The sequence below is a fragment of the Pocillopora damicornis genome, chromosome 10 (genome assembly GCF_964200805.1).
Source record: "Pocillopora damicornis chromosome 10, jaPocDami1.2, whole genome shotgun sequence".
Classification (NCBI taxonomy): Eukaryota; Metazoa; Cnidaria; class Anthozoa; order Scleractinia; family Pocilloporidae; genus Pocillopora; species Pocillopora damicornis.
Window position 1 is genome coordinate 2,934,527 of NC_142679.1, and position 20,474 is coordinate 2,955,000.

Here is a 20,474-nt window from a genome sequence, read left to right on the forward strand (position 1 = left end):
CATTACGCTGAGGTTAAAAGGGCACCACGGCTGAACGCTGATAGTTTGTTTTTTGTTTCAGAAGCTCGCGTGTCATGGGAAACACTTGAAGAAAGAATATTTAGAAATCTTAAAAGTTTCCAAAAATCTTGAATAAATCTAATCCTGATATTGTTTTTAGACAAATGCGGCTTACGGAGGGACGGAAAAAGAAGAGTAAAGATCTGTTATTTGATTTACAGACTTCATCACACAACAGATAGATTTAAGTTAGAACAGAACTTGTAGTAGATGTATATCTTGATTTGTATCAATTTTTAATTGTAACATAAAGATCATAGACTAGAATCACCAGCTGTTAGACTCTAAGCAAACACTGTAGTGCATGTGCATTGGCTGGAGAGCTGTTTACACACAAGACATTGTTGACGCGGATAAGTTCCGCACTTTTGAGCCGCACTGGTCAGCCTTTTGGTAGTGCTTTTTTTCATTTGTGAATCTTCAGGTAATAACTAAAAATTTGTTCTATTTACGCTTTATTAAAACATGCAAGAGATAGTAAATGTTAAATAGATCATTGTATCGTAGGATTTTTAAATACTTGCAATTATATTGCGTTCTGTTTTTGTACTTGGTCACGACGCTCACGACAGGTCTGACCGCACTGTTTTTTTCGCAGGTGTAAAAAGTCTTCTTTAAAAAGTCTTTTTTTGTAAGGATTTTAGTCAAGTATATTGATGTGTGAGTGAAAGGCTAACAATTATTAAAAAAAAAAAAAAATCAACGCCGAAAGAGAATTCGCTCTTGGTTCTTCTGTAATGGGGGAATGGCATTGTTTTTTCGACGTTTGGGGGAATCCCCGAAAAGTGAACTCAGCCGTTGATTGGATTAGGTTAGGTCGACTGCGTGGGTTGAACCTTGTTTCCTTACTTGGAACTGGTTAGATCAAATGACCACCACAAACCGTATAATATTAAGCCAAGCTTTAATAATTATTCGATCTAAAAGAAATACATTTATAATTCGCAATTAGAACAAACGCAAATCAAGTCTTTATCTTGTAACTAAATTCAAAAACTTCAATATAAACTTACTTCTGTGGCGGGTCGTTACAACAGTCTCACTTTACGGGTTAGCAGATTCTCCAGGTAAGCGGATTTAGAGACAGAAAAACGATAACAAAATAACTTCTTTCTCACTTCGATTCTGCTGAAAAACTGACTTAAACATAATAATCGAACGCTTTTAAATCAATCTATTGAATTAATGTCAATCACGATTCTTGTCATCGAATAAATCTGTCAACACGAGGCCACGCCTATTTATTAAATGAAACAAAACTGTTGGCTGGTTGCCGAGTCACTGCATATTAAGTCGACTTAAACAGCTTATCGAAGCACCTTCTGCCCTAACGCCATCATGTGAGCCTTATGACCGGTATTATACCCTCTCAAGTTACTTATCATATCATTAAATATTATGAATTAAGGCTCGCAGGTCAGTCACTAATGCACCTGTCAATTGAAACCCCCACCCCCCCCCACCCCGGGGAAGTATGGGGCATTAGCCTTGGAGTAGAAAAAAAGTGTGATAATGCCCCATATATAGGGGCCCTGTTTTCTTTCTAAACCCCAAGTAAAGTGAAAAAATTCCCCCACCCCTGGGACAAACCATGTTAAATAATGTCCCAACCAACCTTCAGACCCTGCTCTGAGTGCTGCATGCCCCACACAGCCACTCTCCCTCTGGCACGTTCTCCTTAGTTAGTCCCGCACAGGAAAAGTGAAACCATTTGATTTTGCAATTTTTCCCGTCGCACCCAATCATGTCCTCTGTCATATTTGGCTTTCCACAGATGCATAAGATGTCATGATCATCTGATGATTCTGCATTTTAAAATGAGACCAAAACTGTTAGTTGTATCCTCATTAAGTATTAACAGCAGACAGCTTTATATTCATTGATGAAGATTTTTTAGTCATATCAAACCTACCATCATAAGAAGAAAAGGCTGATGCATCTTCACAGATTTCTGATGACGAGTCTGAAGAGTCCATTTCCCTTTGTCTCTCACTACCTCTAGTTGTGGCCTGGGATTTTTCTGCAACTGCAACAATATATATGTTTAGTATCTCTCTTGTTTAACATCAAGGAACTTCAAATTGAACCTATTACCTTTTTTTGCTGCCCTCGTTGCGGCAGCCTTTTGGGCCCCTTGCCGTCTTCTTGATCGCACATCATCCAGGTGTTTTAGCCACATTGTAGTTTCATCTAGAGAAAGGCAGGTCTTTTTCGCAAGGTCCTCTGCACCTTCCAGAATCTGATTTAGATTGCAATTAGCCTTGACACCATCGTTGTATGCCTTTTGCAGCACAGTGCTTGGTGGATTAAGGTGAACCACCCCTTCCCCTTTTTGGACTTTCTCATATGCTTCCTCGGGTCCAAGAAAGTGTCCGTTGCATCTTCCTTTGCATTTGGTGCACTCTGACCCCCAGGGTTTTGACAAATCTTGTACGGGTAGGGGGAAGTATGTTGTAAGAGGGCCTCCTTTGTACCAGCTATAAGTTGTCCCTTTCCCTTCTTGACACCTTTTGTGTGGGCATTCTGATTTATGGCACAAGCTTAGTGCGAGGAAGTACTTTGAGGGAAGCTGGGTATGTTTATGGTGTTTAAGGACTGTGGAAACACTCTCAAAGTGGTCATGGAGTTGTGGATTTTTTTTCTTCAACTCTTCCTTTTCTTCTTTTTTTCCTGATAGGTACACAAGCAGCAAGTTTCTTCTATCTACCAGGGTTTTTGCAGCTTCGTCACATGCTCCCTTAAAAAGCTGTATCTTTGCTTCACCGCAGGGTGCCCCTTGGACTCTTGAAATATAAACATCACTTGCAAGGTCCAAGTTTTGTTTTAACTGTGTTTCATTAAAGCCTGTAGCTGTGTTAACTGCCCCTCCAAGTGTAGATGGGATAAACAAGTTAGAATGGGCAACAGCAAGACAGCCATTCATTAGTTCAACAGCATTCAGATATGACCCTCCTGAGTGTCTGGATGTTACACATGTAAAATAGTGATTTTCCATAAGATGTTTCTCTGCCCATAAAAAGGCAACTTCTTTATGTCCTGGTCCTTCGTCTCCAGCACCATCAACTCTTACACACCAGGCACTTTTAGGGGAACCATCCGGGAGTTGGAAAACAGAAGAGAGTTCTTCTTTGTCTTTGATCATTTGAAGATCAGCCATGTGTTGCGAAGGGGACTTTTCATATATAACAGGGGGCTTCACAATCCCAACACACCTCTTAGGAGTTGTTTCTGTTTCCATAAACAGATATGATGATGTTTGTAGCTGGGCTGGATAGCTATTAACAAAATCAGTTCGTGTAGTCAAATCTGGCTCATTGGCTAACTGCACTCCCTTGTGCTGTTTGTGAGTGTACGTTGTGTCCAACCGGAAACCTGCAGCATCATCCCTGTTAAGTACCACCTTATCAAGTCCATCCTTTAGCTGTAATTTATCTAGTCCTCGGTACACAGCATTATTCCAATGTCCATCTGGGTTCATCCGGACAGAAAAGCCTTTCCTTGATCTTCTGCATGTGATTTTGGCTACCCCTTTATACCTTTTTGCTGATATCCTGTGCTTGTTTTTTACAGTGCAGAGCTGTACCACAGTTCCATAACTAATCTTTGTTTGATACTTTTCCTGCAAGTGTTTTTGTATTCTGTGAAAGGTGACTTTTGGGCCTTTTTTGATATTACCATCAAATGTTAGTACCCCGGTGCGCCTCCATGCATCTGCGCCTACTTTATTGGATCTGACAAATTCTTCTATATCCTTTCCTATGTTCGGAAACTTGTTCACAATTTGTGAGACACGTTTGGGTACCTTGCGTTTCAGAAGCCGCCTCTCTGCTTTTAAACGTGCAAGCTGTCGTTTTTCTTTTCTCTTTATTTTCTGCCTTTGATTCTTAACTTGTTCATTCAGGTCATCAGTCACAACACTATCAGGATCAATAGTGTCTGAGTCACTCTCACTCACCCATGCATCATCTCCCATTGCTTTCTGTCTCTCATATTCAAGGTAGGCTTGTCTTGACATCTCCACACTCTCTTTCTCTTCAACTGTCAAATCCATATTCTCAAGATGGTCACTGAACTCAGTCAATGCATATACCAAAGTCTCTTCGGAGTAATTTCGCAGTAACATCCGTAGCTCTGCCACAAAGGCAAACCAATTGAGTGTGTTGTCTCTGAGCATTAGTAAAAGGTGATCCATTGAAGGCACAGGTGATACAAGTGTTCTATTCTTTTCTAAAGGGACATCAGGATCTGCAGCTGGTCTAGGTTGTTGAGACTTGTCCTGAGACTTGTTTGTAACAGCAAGATTAACATCTGCAGAAGCAGTTTGGAACTTCACAGGTCCCTTGTTCTTCTCATCTTCTGATATCCATTCACAGTCTGTTCCTTCTGAACTAGACAGTTGGTCCACTGCACTGTCATCATCTGAATATGTGAGTCCAAATCCTTCTAAGACAGCTTTATCTTGAACTTTTGCAAGGGTGTCAACTGCATCTCTTATTTCTTTAAACTCTTCTAAAGTACTATTAATTCTAGATTCTTGCTTATGGAAGTCACTGAAACCATACAAATTTCTTGCCTTGTTCTTTGATAGGTTTTGCCCTTTACAGCATGCGTACTTTATGAGAAGTCTATCAGATTCTGAACTTGCCAAAGTACACAAGTCTTTCAACACCTCCCTTGACATCCCAGACTGAAAACATGTCTTTCCTTGCAAACATTTCTCAGCCATGTTAATAACCCTACAGATATCAACGCCTTGCAATGTTTCTAGAACATATAATCTCTGTGACCCGGGTCCATTTAAAGTCATTTGAACAATAGTCACAGGCATTTGTAACAATTTTCTAACAGCCTGTTCTGCTTTGTATTTAACTAACGGAAAGTAACGTTTATAAGAGGAGGCCAGTTCAACAACACATTCACCAAGGATATGCTTGCCAAAGTCAATCAATGTTGCACACTCTTTGCATAATGAAGGCGAAGCATGCTTCCAGTGACAAAACAAAGGCCTGACAGTAATAAAGTCTTCTAAACTGAACACTTCAGGTATTGGTGAAACATAAATGCCCTCAGATATTTTAAAGTTTTTTATTCCTCCTGCTTTAAAATCCATATACACCTTCAGTTTTTCATTTTGGTTTGAGGTCTCAGGCCCTGACACAAAAAATGAACGGATGTGTCACCTTCTTGCATCTCATCAGCATTTCCTTCCACTTCCACCTGCTGCTTATTGGGACCTTTTCCATCTGAGGTATCATCTTCCATGGTTTCATGAACACTGTTGTCTCCTTCATCTTGTAGAGGATATTCTGTGCAATCCTTGGAATGATCTTTAACACTGCTTTTCTCTGTGATACCTTCATTACTATTCTTATCACCTACTGATTGTTTCGCCACACCATGAAAAAGCTTGGTTTGCTTCAAGTCTGGTTCCTGAGCCTGATTTATACTCGTCTTCTTCATCTTCTTTTGGTACTTCTTTGACTTAACATCAAGTTTTTGGAGCTGAGTGGTTTCTGCTTGTAGCTTCCTCTTCCTCTCCCTTATAGAAGCTATTTCTTTACATTTCTCAGCAGCATGCTCATATTGTTGAGTGGCTGAGTACTTTTCTCTAGATCTTTCTAAAAATCTCATCTGGGAATCCAATCCTTGAAGGTCTTCTTCTATTTCAGCAAGCCTTTTACTTCGCATTTCCTGGGACCGCTTTGGCTTCTTAGGTTCTGATCCTGAATCTGGGTTGGCAACTTTACCAAACGCCTTTGAGCGGGAATTTTTCTTTTTATACTGATACCCATCATCATGGACCTGCTGACGTGCTTGTTCAATCAGTCTTCCTCGATCATTGATTAAAGTTGGATCATCAAGGCAAAGCTTTTGGGAGGCTTGATTCATTGCACTTTGATATGTTGACAGGGTACCACCCTTGAAGATAACACTCTCAGTTTTAATCTTTTCTGGATCCAATTTGACATTGATCATGCTGTTATTCTCCACATTCTGTTCATTCTGAAATTTCAATTAATGGGGCCCTGTCACGATAATTACTCAAATATTCAAGAGTGCAAAAACACATTTATAGCAACGAAAACCTACAAGAAATGGTCTATTTTTAATAAAATAACAGTGCCAGTGCAATGAAGCTAAAAAAATAATTAATATCTTTATGTTAACAGCAGAATTAAATTCAAGCTCTAAACTTGAAAAGTTCAGGCGGGACTTTTCGAATTCAAGTTTTGCCATTTTCACATGAAAAAAAGTAGCTTAATATGAATAACACTTTCACATTCCATCAATATGTGACTTGACATGCTTAATTCAATACAGTAAACACCCGCATATAAGAACACATGATTTTGGAGGTCAGGCTGATCAGGTTCTTATTTATCGGGAGTTTAGTGAAAAATCAGCCTGAAGGTGTTCTTAAATTGTTCTTAAATTTTGTTGTTGAAATCGAGGTGTATTAAGAATAGCACAGTACTGTAAGTCTCCCTTTAAGTATAAACTACGTAGATTATTTTGAAGGGAAAAAAGCTAAAAGAAAATGCAAAGCAGCATCACAGCTGATGAGCTGTGGTTGTCTGGCAGCAGGCCTCTGTGTGATCAGAATTTTTTACTGTCTTATCCACTTTATAAGAACATTTTATATTTCCAGGCTGATTTTGTTCTTATAAAAATGGTGCTTTATTTGCAAAATTTCAGCCTGATGTTCTTAATTCATGTGTTCTTATATGCGGGTGTTTACTGTAGTGGCTCTTGCTCGTAGGGATTGTTTTCTTTTTCAAGCTAAGGATTATTCATCATCATGGGTCTGACAATACTATAAAATGACCCAAGACATTTAATTTGATCATAATTACTAATATCACAAACCTTGGCTTTTGGGCCAACTTGGATTTTCCCATTGTTGATTAGAAGAGTAGCCTGCACCTGTGCCTCTTGTCTTAAGGGATTACCTGCTGAAAAGAACATAGGCAAAACATGTAAGCAAAATACTGGTTTGTTCTTGCTGTCTCTCTGTCTATTTATTTCATTATCACAGTAGCAACTTGTTTAATTAATATATCTTCAAATTAGCTTGAGAGTATAAATAAATTACTACTGACCTGTTGTTGATATAGTACATGTGCTGCTTGGTGTTGCTGTTGCTGGGGTGTCTGGAACCTCTTTATTTGGCTTTTGATAAAGAAAATATCTAGTTTAATCTTTTTAGACAAAAGAAGATTTTTCTTACACATACTAAATTACTCAGGCGTTTTAATAAATTCGAGTGCTAAATTAAAAAGCCAATTAAGTATAAGAACAAAGCAAAAAATAATTTCTTAAAAGAAAAAGATGAAAAACAACTCACCTTCAATATAACCTTTACTCTTGCTTTGTTTTCAAACTTTCCTTCTGGAAAATCAATGTACTCCTGCCAATCCTGGTCAAACTTTTGTAGAAAAATCTCTTCTTTGATATTAAAAGCAGTTTTAATAACATTGATTACTTCATGGTGCTCTCCAGAGCTGGTCAGCACTTTTTTGGAGACTCCAAACTCTACGAGAATCTGTTCATACAAAAGAAAAGACATTGTTGAAAGATAAGGTGGGATATAACGGAATATCAATTGAAACTGACTGAAAGCTTCTCAATTGCAAGCTAATAGTTTTGAGTTTTCGTCAGCGAGTTTCTAGGCACATGTTCAGTGTGACATTGAAACTTTAATAAAAAATAACTCGAAATCATCATCTCCACAAACACTGTGACCTTTGTTTTACAGAGTGGGATAAAAAATACTGCAGTGGAAAACCGATGGAATTGGATTCTTTTTCGTAATTTACTATTTGCTTGAGTTCATTGCGCGGGGGTCGAGAATCAGCAATTCAAACTCAAAGAAAATTTAAAAGAGCTTTTATATTAAGCAAAGAAATTAAAAAAGTAAAATGATTGGAAAGGCTATTTGGCCGTGTGTGTCCTCGCTAGTCGAATATCAAGACCCAAAGCTCAATAAAACAATAACAATTCAACTGATAATGAGTTGGAATATTATTAAAACATGAAATCGGCGCTCGACTTCGAACAAGCAAATATCATTGAAATATCCACTGAAAATCGATGCAAAAAACATACCATCCATCTTTAGAATATTTACTTCATCTTTATCGATTTCAAAACTATAATAAATAACTCTTGAGCTCTCAGTTTAATTAGAAAAAAATATAAATCAACACAATACCTTAATGTCGTCCATCTTGAATCCGCCTAAAGCACATGGGTGCGACTCACTCGCCTCAGTCCTCGCTCGTCCACGAATGTCAAAACCTTACTAATCCCCCACCCCACGGGCAAAACTGATGCAACAAAAAACAACAAATCCCCCACCCCCTCGGACACAAAAAAGTGCCAAAACCCGTAGTTACCCCCATCAATGCCCCATACTTCCCCGGGGTGGGGGGGTGGGGGTTTCAATTGACAGGTGCATAAGCAAATAGTTTGGTTGGCGCGTGTCTTCCTTGTAAAGCTTGTAGTGTGATTTGCCTATAACAAGACGTATTCAGAAGAAATGGCTCTTTTCTATGATCAATTTTTGCGTGGTGTATTGTTCTTCGCTGTTGGTGGAGTTTCCTCGGTAGCGATTGTAAAGATCTGGGAAAATAGAGAATCATTAATTATTGCCAAGAGAAATCAGGACACGATTTGATTCAAATGAAAACCGGCAGCCAGAAGAACACGACGAGAGGTTTGAGTGAGAAGGTAGGCATTATAACAACGAGAACATTTTTCTATGCGTTTGAAAACTTTGTCAGGTATATTGGTTCTTCTTTTTAAAGACTTCATCGAATCCTCGGAACTCGAACATGGGAAATGTTCAAACAGCAAAAATAATCGTGTACTTCTCACTCAAATCAAAGAGACGAATATGTTTTTACGATCAGATCAACTAACAAGTGTGGCTTTGATAACTCAAAACAACAGCCTAACATTAATTTTTTTTTTTAACCAGGTTAAGGAGCACGCTAGATACATGAAACTCCACTAGCTTGGAACGAAGGGATCGGCTTACCCTAACCCAACGTAACATCAATATTTATTTGCTATTTAGACAAACAAAAGATTATTTCAAAGTTCGCGCGCTTCCGCCTAATCAAAATACATGCACGCGGAACGAGAGAGAATGTCAGTGAATATTTCCTCTGTGTTTACATTGTCGATGCAAAGCTAGGAAGTGTCCAGATAGTAATTTAAGGACAGAGAAGTTGTAGATGTAAATGTTAAATAATGATATACGTTTTTTTAATTTTTTAGACATGACAAGAAATCAAGAAAGCTATTGTGATACGATCTGATCCAGTTGACGTCTTCTGTTGTATGCTGCGCTGTAAAGGCTTTTAGAACTGTATATATTGAATGTCACAAATGGGTACGACAGTTAATTATTATGCCCTAGCCTGTCGTTATTGCTTAGCCTCGCTGGATTATGTAATGCAGATCAATAATAATTGTTGTATCTGTGATAGTGACCATAGGACAAGTGGGTTTGCAATTTGTTTACATGATAATATGTAATAAAAATAAAATGTCAATGAGCTCCTTTTTTTGTCTATACCGCATCTGTAGCCGTCAGTTTTTAGAGTTCTTGTTAGGTATTCAACGTCGTTCTAGTAAGTATATATTTCAAATATCAACTGGTGCATCATGACCAAAGTTAGTGAATTATTTGAAACACGTCACTGTTTTGAAAAGTCGATATCGAGATAATTATTAAATACGACCTCACATTCATTTTGCCACACATGTGAATTTGTACGACTGAGACGAGGTTTCTATTTATGGAAATACTATTCGTTACATTTGATTTATGCAAACTGCATTCAAACTTCAGCAAAGAATCGCTTGACAAAGTTCTTATAACGACATGCGCGATGAAACCAGTTTGGAACACGAGAGAGTGTTTAAACAATTGTATTATCATCCTTTACCATTTGATCAAATAGTTTACAGTTTTCTACTGTCCTTATCTCTATTTAATCGGAAATTTTATCAGCCGTTTTCCGCCGTACCAGAGTGCCGTAATATCAGATGCAACCGGAAACCTTGTAACAAGACGCAAATGAACCATAATATATTACTTTTTTCTCAGCGCTGTTAATCTATTATGGTAAAATACTAAACAGTTCACTAAAAGAAATGATCAATGAATGGTTATCACCAGGAAATATAATTGTTTATCTGAGATTATTCATAGGCTGTCAGTCTTTCCGAAGTATTATCTAAAATTAATTTTTAAATTCTGATTTGTTTATGTTGAGGTCATTCAATAAGAAGACGGAGCGAGTATTTCGTGACAGTGCAATAGCACATGCTTAGCATTTCAGTGCGGACTACCTATAAGCAGGCGATATATTCATATGAAATTGTCTTTTGAGAGGTTCTGGTCATAATCTCAAAAAGTCGAACAACAAAAGAGGCCCATTGTAAACCTTTTCCGAGAAAAGAGCAATAAAAAATGTTAAACCAAAAAGGCGTGACATCTAAATATTATGCGAATGAATATTTATAAGGGGGATCCCCTTACTACCTGGTACCAACTGACTGCTGCGCGAGCAATATTCATACGAAATCGAAGCACGGCTGCCCGAGCAATAATTTTGTTTCCCATAGCAACAACGGACTTCATCCAATAGTAACGCTCGGAAACGGACGGAAATAATTACATCGCCTTCTCGGTGCTAACTCATTTGCATTCATCATATTAAGAAGGGCCATCTGATACAGAGGCTAAAGCAGAGATGTTTCCATCCAAGGATATATGGTTATGTGCTGTGTCCGCTCTCATTGATGCCATTATAGTACTCCTGGTGTTCGTGTTACAGCCAAGATGTGGGAATCAAGCGATGAGAACACGCAAAGTCCCACAAGAGCACGACGAAAGAATGGGCTAGTTGAAAACAAATTTTCGGTGAGTGAGCAAAAATAATTTTGGGCGATAATCCATGGTCCAGGGATTGTTTCTCGTCATTCTAGTTTGCCTCTTAGGAACGGAATACACACGCTCAGCTCTGAGAAATGAATGATTTGTTTGGGAACTTTTATTTGTTACTCGGCAATAAAAAGCAATCTGACAGTGCTTCCCCGAGATATTTTGGTGCGCGGTAAAAAATCTAGTCGTGGTTGCCTCTGAAGTTTGAAATGAATTTCAAAACATAAAAATAACTGCAAGAAAACATGAATATTTAATTTTGTGTAACTCATCTGAGGCCTTTATTTCAGTGAGGGTGACACGAAAAACCTGTAAGCTACAAGTCTTGTTTGTCAAACCAAGGAGCAGAATTCCCAGATCATTGCACAAGAGAAAACTATACCAATTTTGAAAGAGAGCCAACGAGGAAAAATCAAACTTACGCGCGTGATCCCCACGCAACATTTGATGACTTTTATGCAAATTTGCCTTTGATGTGATCAGTTCATTCATTCATTCAATCGAAGCTTTTAACGTGAAAAACGGGACATTTTGGTGCGCGGCAAAAAATTTAGTCGTGGTTGCCTCTGAACTTGGAAATGAATTTTAAAACCTTAAAATAAAAGAAAAAAAACATGATGGAAGTTTCTTCCGTGTTTCTTTGGATTGTATAACTGACTTGTATACTGAACCAGTATACCGCACAAGTGACTTGATAGAGCTGAGAGATTCTTTATGCACAACTTCGCCGACGAATTTTTGTTAATTCATGTCTAGGAATCAAAAATATTTGTTTGCCAACGTGTTATCTCGATTTTCAGAGCATCCCTCATTTCCTGATGGGAATATAGACCCCATTTCCACCTGTATGAGACTTTTATCCGTGCCTGAATATATTATGAAAGATACGAAAATATCCTGTTTTAACTGCCTCTCTCTCTCTCTCTCTCTCTCTCTCTCCCTCTTTTATCACGTGATAGGATTAACAATCGCACCCAACAGAAGGCGACGCAGACTGGTTTATCAATGACTGTTTAGTTTGGATGAGTTAGCTTATGTAAATGTTTCTTTAATCAACTATTGTTTGATTTTTGGAATAGTGTAAACGATGGGTCTTATGAGACTGTAGAGGTAGTGGCGTCACAATTCTTAGATAGGTGTTAAGTTATTTTGAGTGTTGTGTCTCTAAACTCAACTTTAAGTAAGAAATGATCACATTTCGCATTGGTTAAGAGTTTTGAAACTGTTTTGTGAACAAATTATTTCAATATTGTCATTCGCATTAAACGACCCGTAACATAAACAAATTAATATTCTGCCCTCAGTGTACCTTTCTTGAATGTTATGTTGTTATTAAATTTGCAATCAAACCGAAGAAACGATAGTAGTTTCAGGGTTTGATTACAACAGAAAGATATCTCACTGACAGTCAAAAAAGTTTATTTCAATCAGAAATGGTAAACTCTAGCAGTTTCATTAATAATAAAAAAATGAAAACTGCGTGATCTTTTTCTAGTCGCTCCAGTGGTTTAAAGGTAACTGATCTTATATGTAAATTTATGATACATTCTGCTTGCGATTTAAAACCATTTCCACATCTCCTCGATAATTGTAAACAAACTATCAGACCTTTCAATAATCACGGTTTTTTGTTTCAAGAACAAAGTCCTTTGTTTTGACGAAGGGCTAACGCTCGAAACGTCAGCTTCAGAAACTATCGACAGCACCAAATTTACCCCTCACCGACGCAGTACCGCATTTTCTTTAGAGGCTTACTCCTTCCATACTGAAACAAACTCTTGGAAATAAATGAGATCCTGTTCATTTTAACTAATAGGTTAGACAAGCGCTCTCAGGTAGATGAAAACTTAAGCAAATTTTCTTTGATAAATTGTCGAATTATAGTGTGTGACCAAGCTACCATGGTGCACACTGTCCTGAACTTCCTGATCTCAATCATATAGAGGTTTTTTCGACCAGTTAGTAATTTCGCTTGCCAAACTTTTGCGGCGCGGGGACGCGTAGAGTTGGGTGTGATCCTTCAAGATGTGAATATCGCTTCAAGGCATCGGAACCAAAACAATTCGTCTCTTTACATGTTCCACAGTTTTCTGATTATGAGATACCTTTTTCTGAAAATCTATTCACTAAATCGACTAAAAGCGATTTTTGAAAACGAGCTTAATTTTCTTGATGCATTGATTAATTACGCCATGTATTGACGGGTTAGGGTCCGGACGCACTGGACTGACGAAATTTGTTTGGCCCTTCGAAAAGTCTTGACAAAAATTGTCTCTTCCCAATTTTCAATTTGTCAAGCGTGGGCGCACTGAGACACAGCAAAACATTTGTTTTAACCATAAGTGTCAATCACGCGGAAATAAACACCATCGCTTGCGCACTGTTCGCGAGAATGGTTGCATTTGTTCTCAGGAATCGTGGGCTCATGGTAATCTTTAACTTCTTCCATCGCATATTTTGCCTCGGCATATCATTGCTTGTATTCTAGTTTTTTTCCTCCTTGAATTCGTTCAACTCTAGCAGAGGTAGTTGCTACTTCTACTACGCCGGTGGAGGCTTCACCTTGTTCGGCTGCAACTGGTTCCAAAGTACCACAACAAATTTGTCCGTAGAAAGGCAAAGGCCTCATCCTTATTATTGGAACCTACCTAGGCCTTGCAATTCTTGGTTTGAACTTCATTTCCATAGGCGTAATATCCCCGAAGAATTCTTTTATCGCCAGATGAGAATGTCGCGCGACACCTTTGACACTCTGTTGGTCACTCTTCGTCATAAGCTCATGACAAAGGGAAGACACTCGGTCGAGGAACTGCATCCCACCAGGAAATGTCTTGGCCATCGGATTATACCGCGTAGCACATGGTGGGTCATTCGAAAATACAGGCATTGCAAGGAATGTTGGTAAAACAACTGCTTGTGAAGCATTCACTAATGTGTGCACTCCACGATTTTAGACACGATTTCATCAAATTTCCATCCAACGAAGCAGAGACAAGTTCGAAGAATTATCGAATCTACTAAACATAGCAGGTGCAATCGATGGGACACATATAAAAATAAAGGCTCCTAAAGAAAGCGCTTTGGACTACTTTAGCCGATATCAACAGCAAGATGTGGCGGCGCAGGGTATCGTCTACGGAAGAAAAATATTTATGGATATCGCCACTGGCTTTTCTGAGGGAACAGGGAGACGTTATCGCAGCGCCAATTCATGTATTTGACGATCACGAAATAAAGCCCTATTTGGTGGGGTATAGTGCTTACCCGCTTTCGCGCTGGCTTCAGAAACCTTAGCCTGAGGGAACAAGAGATCCAAGTGAGATTCAATTTAACAAGCAGTTGTCTGCCGCAAGAGTTAAGGTGGGGTGCACATTTGAGATAGTAAAAGGCCGATGGCGTACATTGTCTTTTATCGAAGAAGCAAGTGTAGCACGAGTTTCTAAGATTATTGTCGCATGCGCTGTGCTTCACAATTTTTGCAGTCTACACAGAAGTGAATGGGACTTTGATGCCAGAGATGATGAAGTCGATTGACAAAACCCTGAGGGCGATGTGATGGAGTGGCTATTAGAGAAATTCTTAGGGATAATCTTTAGATGCCAGACACTGAACGTGTTATGAAACAAATTCCTCAACATATTGTTTTATTTTACATGAAACTCTGCCACGAACGCTCGCCAATACGTTGCGTTACGAGATGTGACTCAAAATGTAAATGGTAATTTCACGGACTCTCAAATACAATAATAAATTGATATCACAAAAATTGTATGATTCAGAACTTGAGTAAATGTTTAAATCCATTTAAATATCAAAACTTTTTTCACAAACTGAACATTTCACAGATTCACAAATGTGCAATCATTACTTTCGCTCTGTTCGACTATTGTCAAAGCCAGAAAGTGTTACTATGTTCATATCAATTGTGTTTGTCTAAAATTTCAAGCATGGCTCCCATAAATTTTAGTCATCATGTCCATTTTTTTTGTCTGGGCTCTTGCAGTTTTTCCATTACGCCACGCTACGTCACGGTCTTCATGACTTTTCGGGTTTTGTTTTCTGCATGGGTCTGTGGGGTCTTCCTTTTCTTTCTCGTGCACTTGCTCTCCTTTTCACCGTCTGTCGGCAAGAGCAAGAGAAGGAATGCCTGATGAAGATTCTTCTTGGCTTGTTGTGTTTGAGCTCTCGGTACCGGTGTCCTAGAGGATTTGAACCCTTCTAGATTTGGAACTCCCGCCCCGGTCCAAATCCGCTGGCGGATATGGACCCTTCCCCCCCAGTCCAAATCCGCCAGCGGACAAAAGTGAGAGAAAAAATCATCCTTAACGTTCTTTTAAAAATAGATGATACTTTACGTTCCATTGCGTACTAAAGTATGTTTTAAATTCAAAACATGCGTATCGTTAATGCATACAAACTGGCAGCTGGAATGACCCGTCGGATGTTTCTTTTGACCAAGGGAAAATGGGCAAGCATTTAGTTCAATGTTTGAAGAAAGTCATTTTTGAACCTTTTCCACGATAGTCGAACACCGCTAGATTCAATATGAGACAAACTTGTGACACTTATTTATTTTGTCATTGTTCAATGCTTGAGTGTTGGGACGACGTAGTACAGTACGAGTTGTGCGGGGAATGGTTACACATGAGCTGCGAGGGATTTAAGACTGCCCCGGTGGGCGAGTGGCTCTACATTGTCTGCAGATCGTCAGACTCTAGACGTCTTCGTAATTGTTAAGGTGTTATTTCGGATACCTCAACAGTTAATAATCGTTAAAATTAGAAAATAAGATTGAGTACAATGTAATAGTCTCCACTTTTGTTAACACGTAAAAATGAATGTTGATTTGCATCTGAAAATAAGCTGAGAGTTCCAATACTTCGGAATAGAAACATTTTTTTTACTTATCATAGGCTCTACGAACGACTTGTAGTAGGAGTAGTTTCTTCGTTTTTGTTCAGAAACTGTTTAATGTTATTATTTTAGAAAATCAGACTGAGTTATTTTTGTGACTAGCTGCAATAGTCTCCACTATTGTTATGACGTTTCGTATCAATGTTGATTCGTATCAGAAGAAGCAAAGATTTAATGTAACAATTTCAGTAGTTTGTTCGCATCTAATTCTTGCGTATACTGTACGACTCACAATAATAAGTGCGGCAGAATTGGAACGAAATGGCTGGTTTTTCTTTACCTTAATTGAGGAATATTGTGTTGTGATTGAAAAGAACATCGACAAAAAGCTTGCAAATAGAATTAGTTACCAAATAAGATACAAACGATGCTTAAAAGGAAAGTTTGGTAGGGGGGTCCAAATCTGCGGGGGGGGGGGGGGGTCCATATCCGCTAGCGGATTGGATTTTGACGTAGTGCGGAGAATTCCAAATGGATCCACCGCTCTGTTTTCGGTTCCAATCTTTACGCTCCATGTATTTGTCCACTAAATACTTCATTTTCCTTCTGCATTTTTCCACTTTTCGTCTGTGGTTATACTTTGCGTTCAACTCGTCGACCATCTTTGACTAGTACTTTCGCGCGTCTTTCGAAATTATTTATGAAACCCATAAATTCACCAAATACCGCTCTTCCTCCAGCCCAAAAGAGTCGTACTTTGCCGCCTGTTTCTTCGGACCTTTGCCCCTTTTTCCACTCTCGTCTGTTCTTGAATCCTCAACTTGGCTGCTTTCAATTTGATCAATCGTGATGTAACTTGTACATGTACTCGACTGACTCGGGTGGTTTGCATACGGATGTGGATTTGGTCGGTTTGCATAGGGACGTACAAATTGAACAGTACTAGGCCCTGGAGATGCAGCTGGAACGTAAACTTGGGAACCGCAATATTTATTTTCTGTGTAAGGATCGTTATGCAGCAAACCCGCAAATATGAAATATTCTTGCGGGCCTCGGACTGAATTACTCCGACTAAAAGTACACAACATATTTTCTTGATTAACATTTTCCTTCAAATCATGGCGTGTAAATTGACAAATCTCTCAGATTTCACGCCTGACAAAAATTTGTCCTGCTCCGAGGCAGGACGACGGCGTCTTGAAATTTGGCAAGGCTTTGGCTACAGCTTTTAGTCAGCAATACTGAATCCTTTACACTTACCCTTTGATTTGAACACCCTGTATAGAAATTTTGTTTAGGTAATCACTGCAAAATGTGAAAGCACGAGTGGTGTTTCTAAACGAGTTTCATAATTACAGACAAGTCCCTCGTGGTTGTAGACGAAAATTTCACTCTCATCAATTCGTGTGTTAAACTCCAACCTTTGTTTCCGGTATACTGTCAATAGGGACACTTCGGCAAGGCTTTCCACCAATGTGATTTCTTTATTTTCATCTTCATGCCGCTCTTATCGCACATTTCCCGGATATGATACCTGAAGATGTAAGAGCCCAGTGAACGAATACCTCTTTGTTTTATGTTTGCCCGAAGGAGAACTTACTCGCTGGATAATTACGTTTATGTGTAAGATCCGTGATTTCCTGGAATTATTTTTTAGTGTGCATCCGCCTTGGCTGAATGAATCTCTCTGATGTCAAGATCGACATTGATTCGAAATTTCATCCAGAGCTCCGATTAAAAATATTCTTTGTTTGTAGCACTGACCCAGGTCCTTGACAGATTTGTGCCACAAAGACGACAAAGTGTCTCGAGATACTGAATATGCTCATTCATGCTGTTGGCTTGATCTGAAATTCACAATGTAGGCTTCTAAAGGTCCGATAAATAATTGTCCTTTTACTTTAAATTGGCCGACCACAACGTATGGTTAAAATTTATGGTTTACACGATACTCCGATGGATCTGAACAAAGGAATCCGACTGATAGTTTGCACACTAACAGACTTTCAACATTCGTGCACTCGAGCAAAAACCTCGTGCACTCGATTGGAATTTTGACAAATTGGAAGCAAATTTATTCTAGTTTTTTAAAAGATTTTTTTTCAGGAATCAAAAAAAATGTTGCATACCTGAAAACCTCAACTAAAGAGAGGTTATTCCTCGATCGAGCCCTTCGCAACATGGACCTCCAGCCGATTGGCGGAACCGGAAGTCAAAGTGTTGATCGGCAGAATTCTCGTATGGTGGAGTGTTACGATATCAAGTCAAATACCTGGCTTGATGCTCATTCTATGCCATATAATGATACATATTTCAAAGGATGCCCAGTAAGCATGTTTAAGGATCTACTGCAGTCTGTGAACAAAGTTACAACTCTTCCCCAAAGTAGTTAGGTATGTTGAGTCCGTATGACAGTTACCCTTGCGGGTTTTAATGCGAACTTCTACCAGCCATAACTTTTAAAAGCCATCGCAGCCCGCCTGCTGACATAAACTCAGGAAAGGATGTTTTCACGGGAAAAAAGTTCTTTCTAGATGAATGGAAAGCTTTCCCTCGAAGCGTATTTTCATTTCAATTATGAGATGAAAACATTTGTATTTGCGAACTGTCACTCAATTTGGCAAATCTGTTTACATTTTAATCGAATTGAGAGGGCTTGTCAAACGTATTAGTTAAAAGGAACAGGATCTCATTTATTTCCAAGAGTTTGTTTTAGTATTGAAGGAGTAAGTCTCTAAAGAAACTGCGGTACTGCGTCGGTGAGGGGTATTACACGATAAGTTGGTTTTCTAATCTGAAGTGATAATGTAAATTGTGTACTGTCGATAATTTCTGAAGCTGGCGTTTCGAGCGTCAGCCCTTCGTCACAAGAAATGACTTTGTTCTTGAAACAAAAAACCGTGATTATTGAAAGGTCTGATAGTTTGTTTACAATTATGATCGAGGAGATGTGGAAATGGTTTTAAATCGCGAGCAGAATGTACCATGAATTTATTTATAAGATCAGTTACCTTAAAGCCATCTGGAGCTTCTCGCTGAACGTAAACAAATTCTCGAGATAAATTCACGAGCGTAAAGAATTCTTGAAATCACCTTTCGAATTAACAATTGAACATCAACATTCACGGATGAGATCTTCCTTGAGTCACGCGACTGTAAAAAGATCACGCAATTTTCATTTTTTTATTATTAATGAAACTGTTAGAGTTTACCATTTCTGATTAAAATAAACTTGTTTGACTCTCAGTGAGATATATTTCCGTCCTAATCAAACCCTGAAACTGCTATCGTTTCTTCGGTTTGATTGCAAATTTAATAACAACATATCATTAAAGAAAGGTACATTGACGGCGGAATATTAATTTATTTATGTTACGGGTCGTTTAATGCGAATGACAATATTGAAATAATTTGTTTCACACAACAGTTTCAAAACTCTTAACCAATGCGAAATGTGATCATTTCTTACTTACAGTTGAGTTTAGAGATACAACACTCAAAAGAACTTAACACATATCTAAGAATTGTGACGCCACTACCTCTACAGTCTCATAAGACACAACGTTTTACACTATTCCAAAAATCAAACAATAGTTGATTAAAGAAACATTTACATAAGCTAATCAAAACTAAACAGTCCATTGATAAACCAGTCTGCGTCGTCTTCCGTTGGGTGCGATTGTCAATCCTATCACGTGATAAAGGAGAGAGAGAGAGAGAGAGAGAGAGAGAGAGAGAGAGAGTTAAAAAGGCGTGGGTATTTGCTACGTTAACTGCGTATTTGCTACGGTAGCAGTTACTTACCTGGTAGGTATTTGCTACATTAGTAGGTATTTGCTACGGTAGCAAATACCTATGGTAGGTATCTGCTACCAACATTGCGTATTTGCTACAGTCGCAAATACGGAGGGTGGGTATTTGCTACAAAAAGTGGGTATTTGCTACCGTAGCAAATATGGAGTGTAGGTATTTGCAATCAAACATGCGTAATTGATACGGTAGCAGGTTTTACTAAGGCTTGATAAACGAGATGTAAGGTTGATGCTGGGATCAGGTGCCTAATTCGCTCTAGGGCCCCGATACCAGAGGCGATCTTTTTGGTTAATTTTTCGATGTTACTATGCCAATCGAGTTTATCGTCTATTATTACACCAAGCGATTTCGTAGCTGTAACCTGGCTCACTTGAGTATTGTTCATTGTAATTGTTGGTGAAGCTGTGAGAGTATTCAGTCTCTGCCTTGACCCTATTAGCATGAATTCGGTTTTGGTCATGTTCAATGCACGCTAGACGGCTGGACTAATGGCCAACGGTCTCATTAGAAAACCTGAAATGAAGAAGACCATGTTCTATTGAAACGCTCAGATTCTACCTATTAGTGATACTAGACCTCCCTCCATACCTCTAGATTCGTTTTTACCCTTTTATCGCATTGGTTTTGCGCAACAGTCAAATAAAGGTTCATTTTTCATGTTGTTGAAAGATTTAAAAATCAGTATGCTGTGGGTGAGCACGATATGTGCTATATTTTCTTTACATAATTAAGATAGTTATGCGTTATGCTTAAGTTTTTGTTTTAAACGAAAATATCTAGCCTGGGTTCT

The 20,474-nt window shown here is 38.7% G+C and overlaps 2 protein-coding genes and 2 pseudogenes across 2 annotated transcripts; 1 reads left to right on the plus strand and 3 right to left on the minus strand.

Annotated features, from left to right (window-relative positions):
- Positions 1-1,531: 1,531 nt before the first annotated feature.
- Positions 1,532-4,068, minus strand: LOC149038468 (uncharacterized). The gene is made up of 3 exons (XM_089183659.1): positions 2,155-4,068; positions 1,973-2,086; positions 1,532-1,865 (listed from the first exon to the last, which is right to left on the minus strand). Exons 1-3 carry the CDS (start codon positions 4,031-4,033, stop codon positions 1,678-1,680), a joined length of 2,181 nt encoding a protein of 726 aa, XP_089039785.1. The 5' UTR covers positions 4,034-4,068; the 3' UTR covers positions 1,532-1,677.
- LOC149038469 (uncharacterized) lies at positions 2,955-7,771 on the minus strand. The gene is made up of 4 exons (XM_089183660.1): positions 7,406-7,771; positions 7,161-7,230; positions 6,928-7,010; positions 2,955-6,063 (listed from the first exon to the last, which is right to left on the minus strand). The coding sequence occupies exons 1-4, from the start codon at positions 7,625-7,627 to the stop codon at positions 5,179-5,181; spliced, it is 1,260 nt and encodes a 419-aa protein (XP_089039786.1). The 5' UTR covers positions 7,628-7,771; the 3' UTR covers positions 2,955-5,178.
- A 3,144-nt stretch (positions 7,772-10,915) lies between these two features.
- On the plus strand, positions 10,916-14,551 carry LOC149038470 (uncharacterized; annotated as a pseudogene).
- Positions 14,552-16,302: 1,751 nt separating this feature from the next.
- On the minus strand, positions 16,303-16,959 carry LOC149038471 (uncharacterized; annotated as a pseudogene).
- Positions 16,960-20,474: the final 3,515 nt, after the last annotated feature.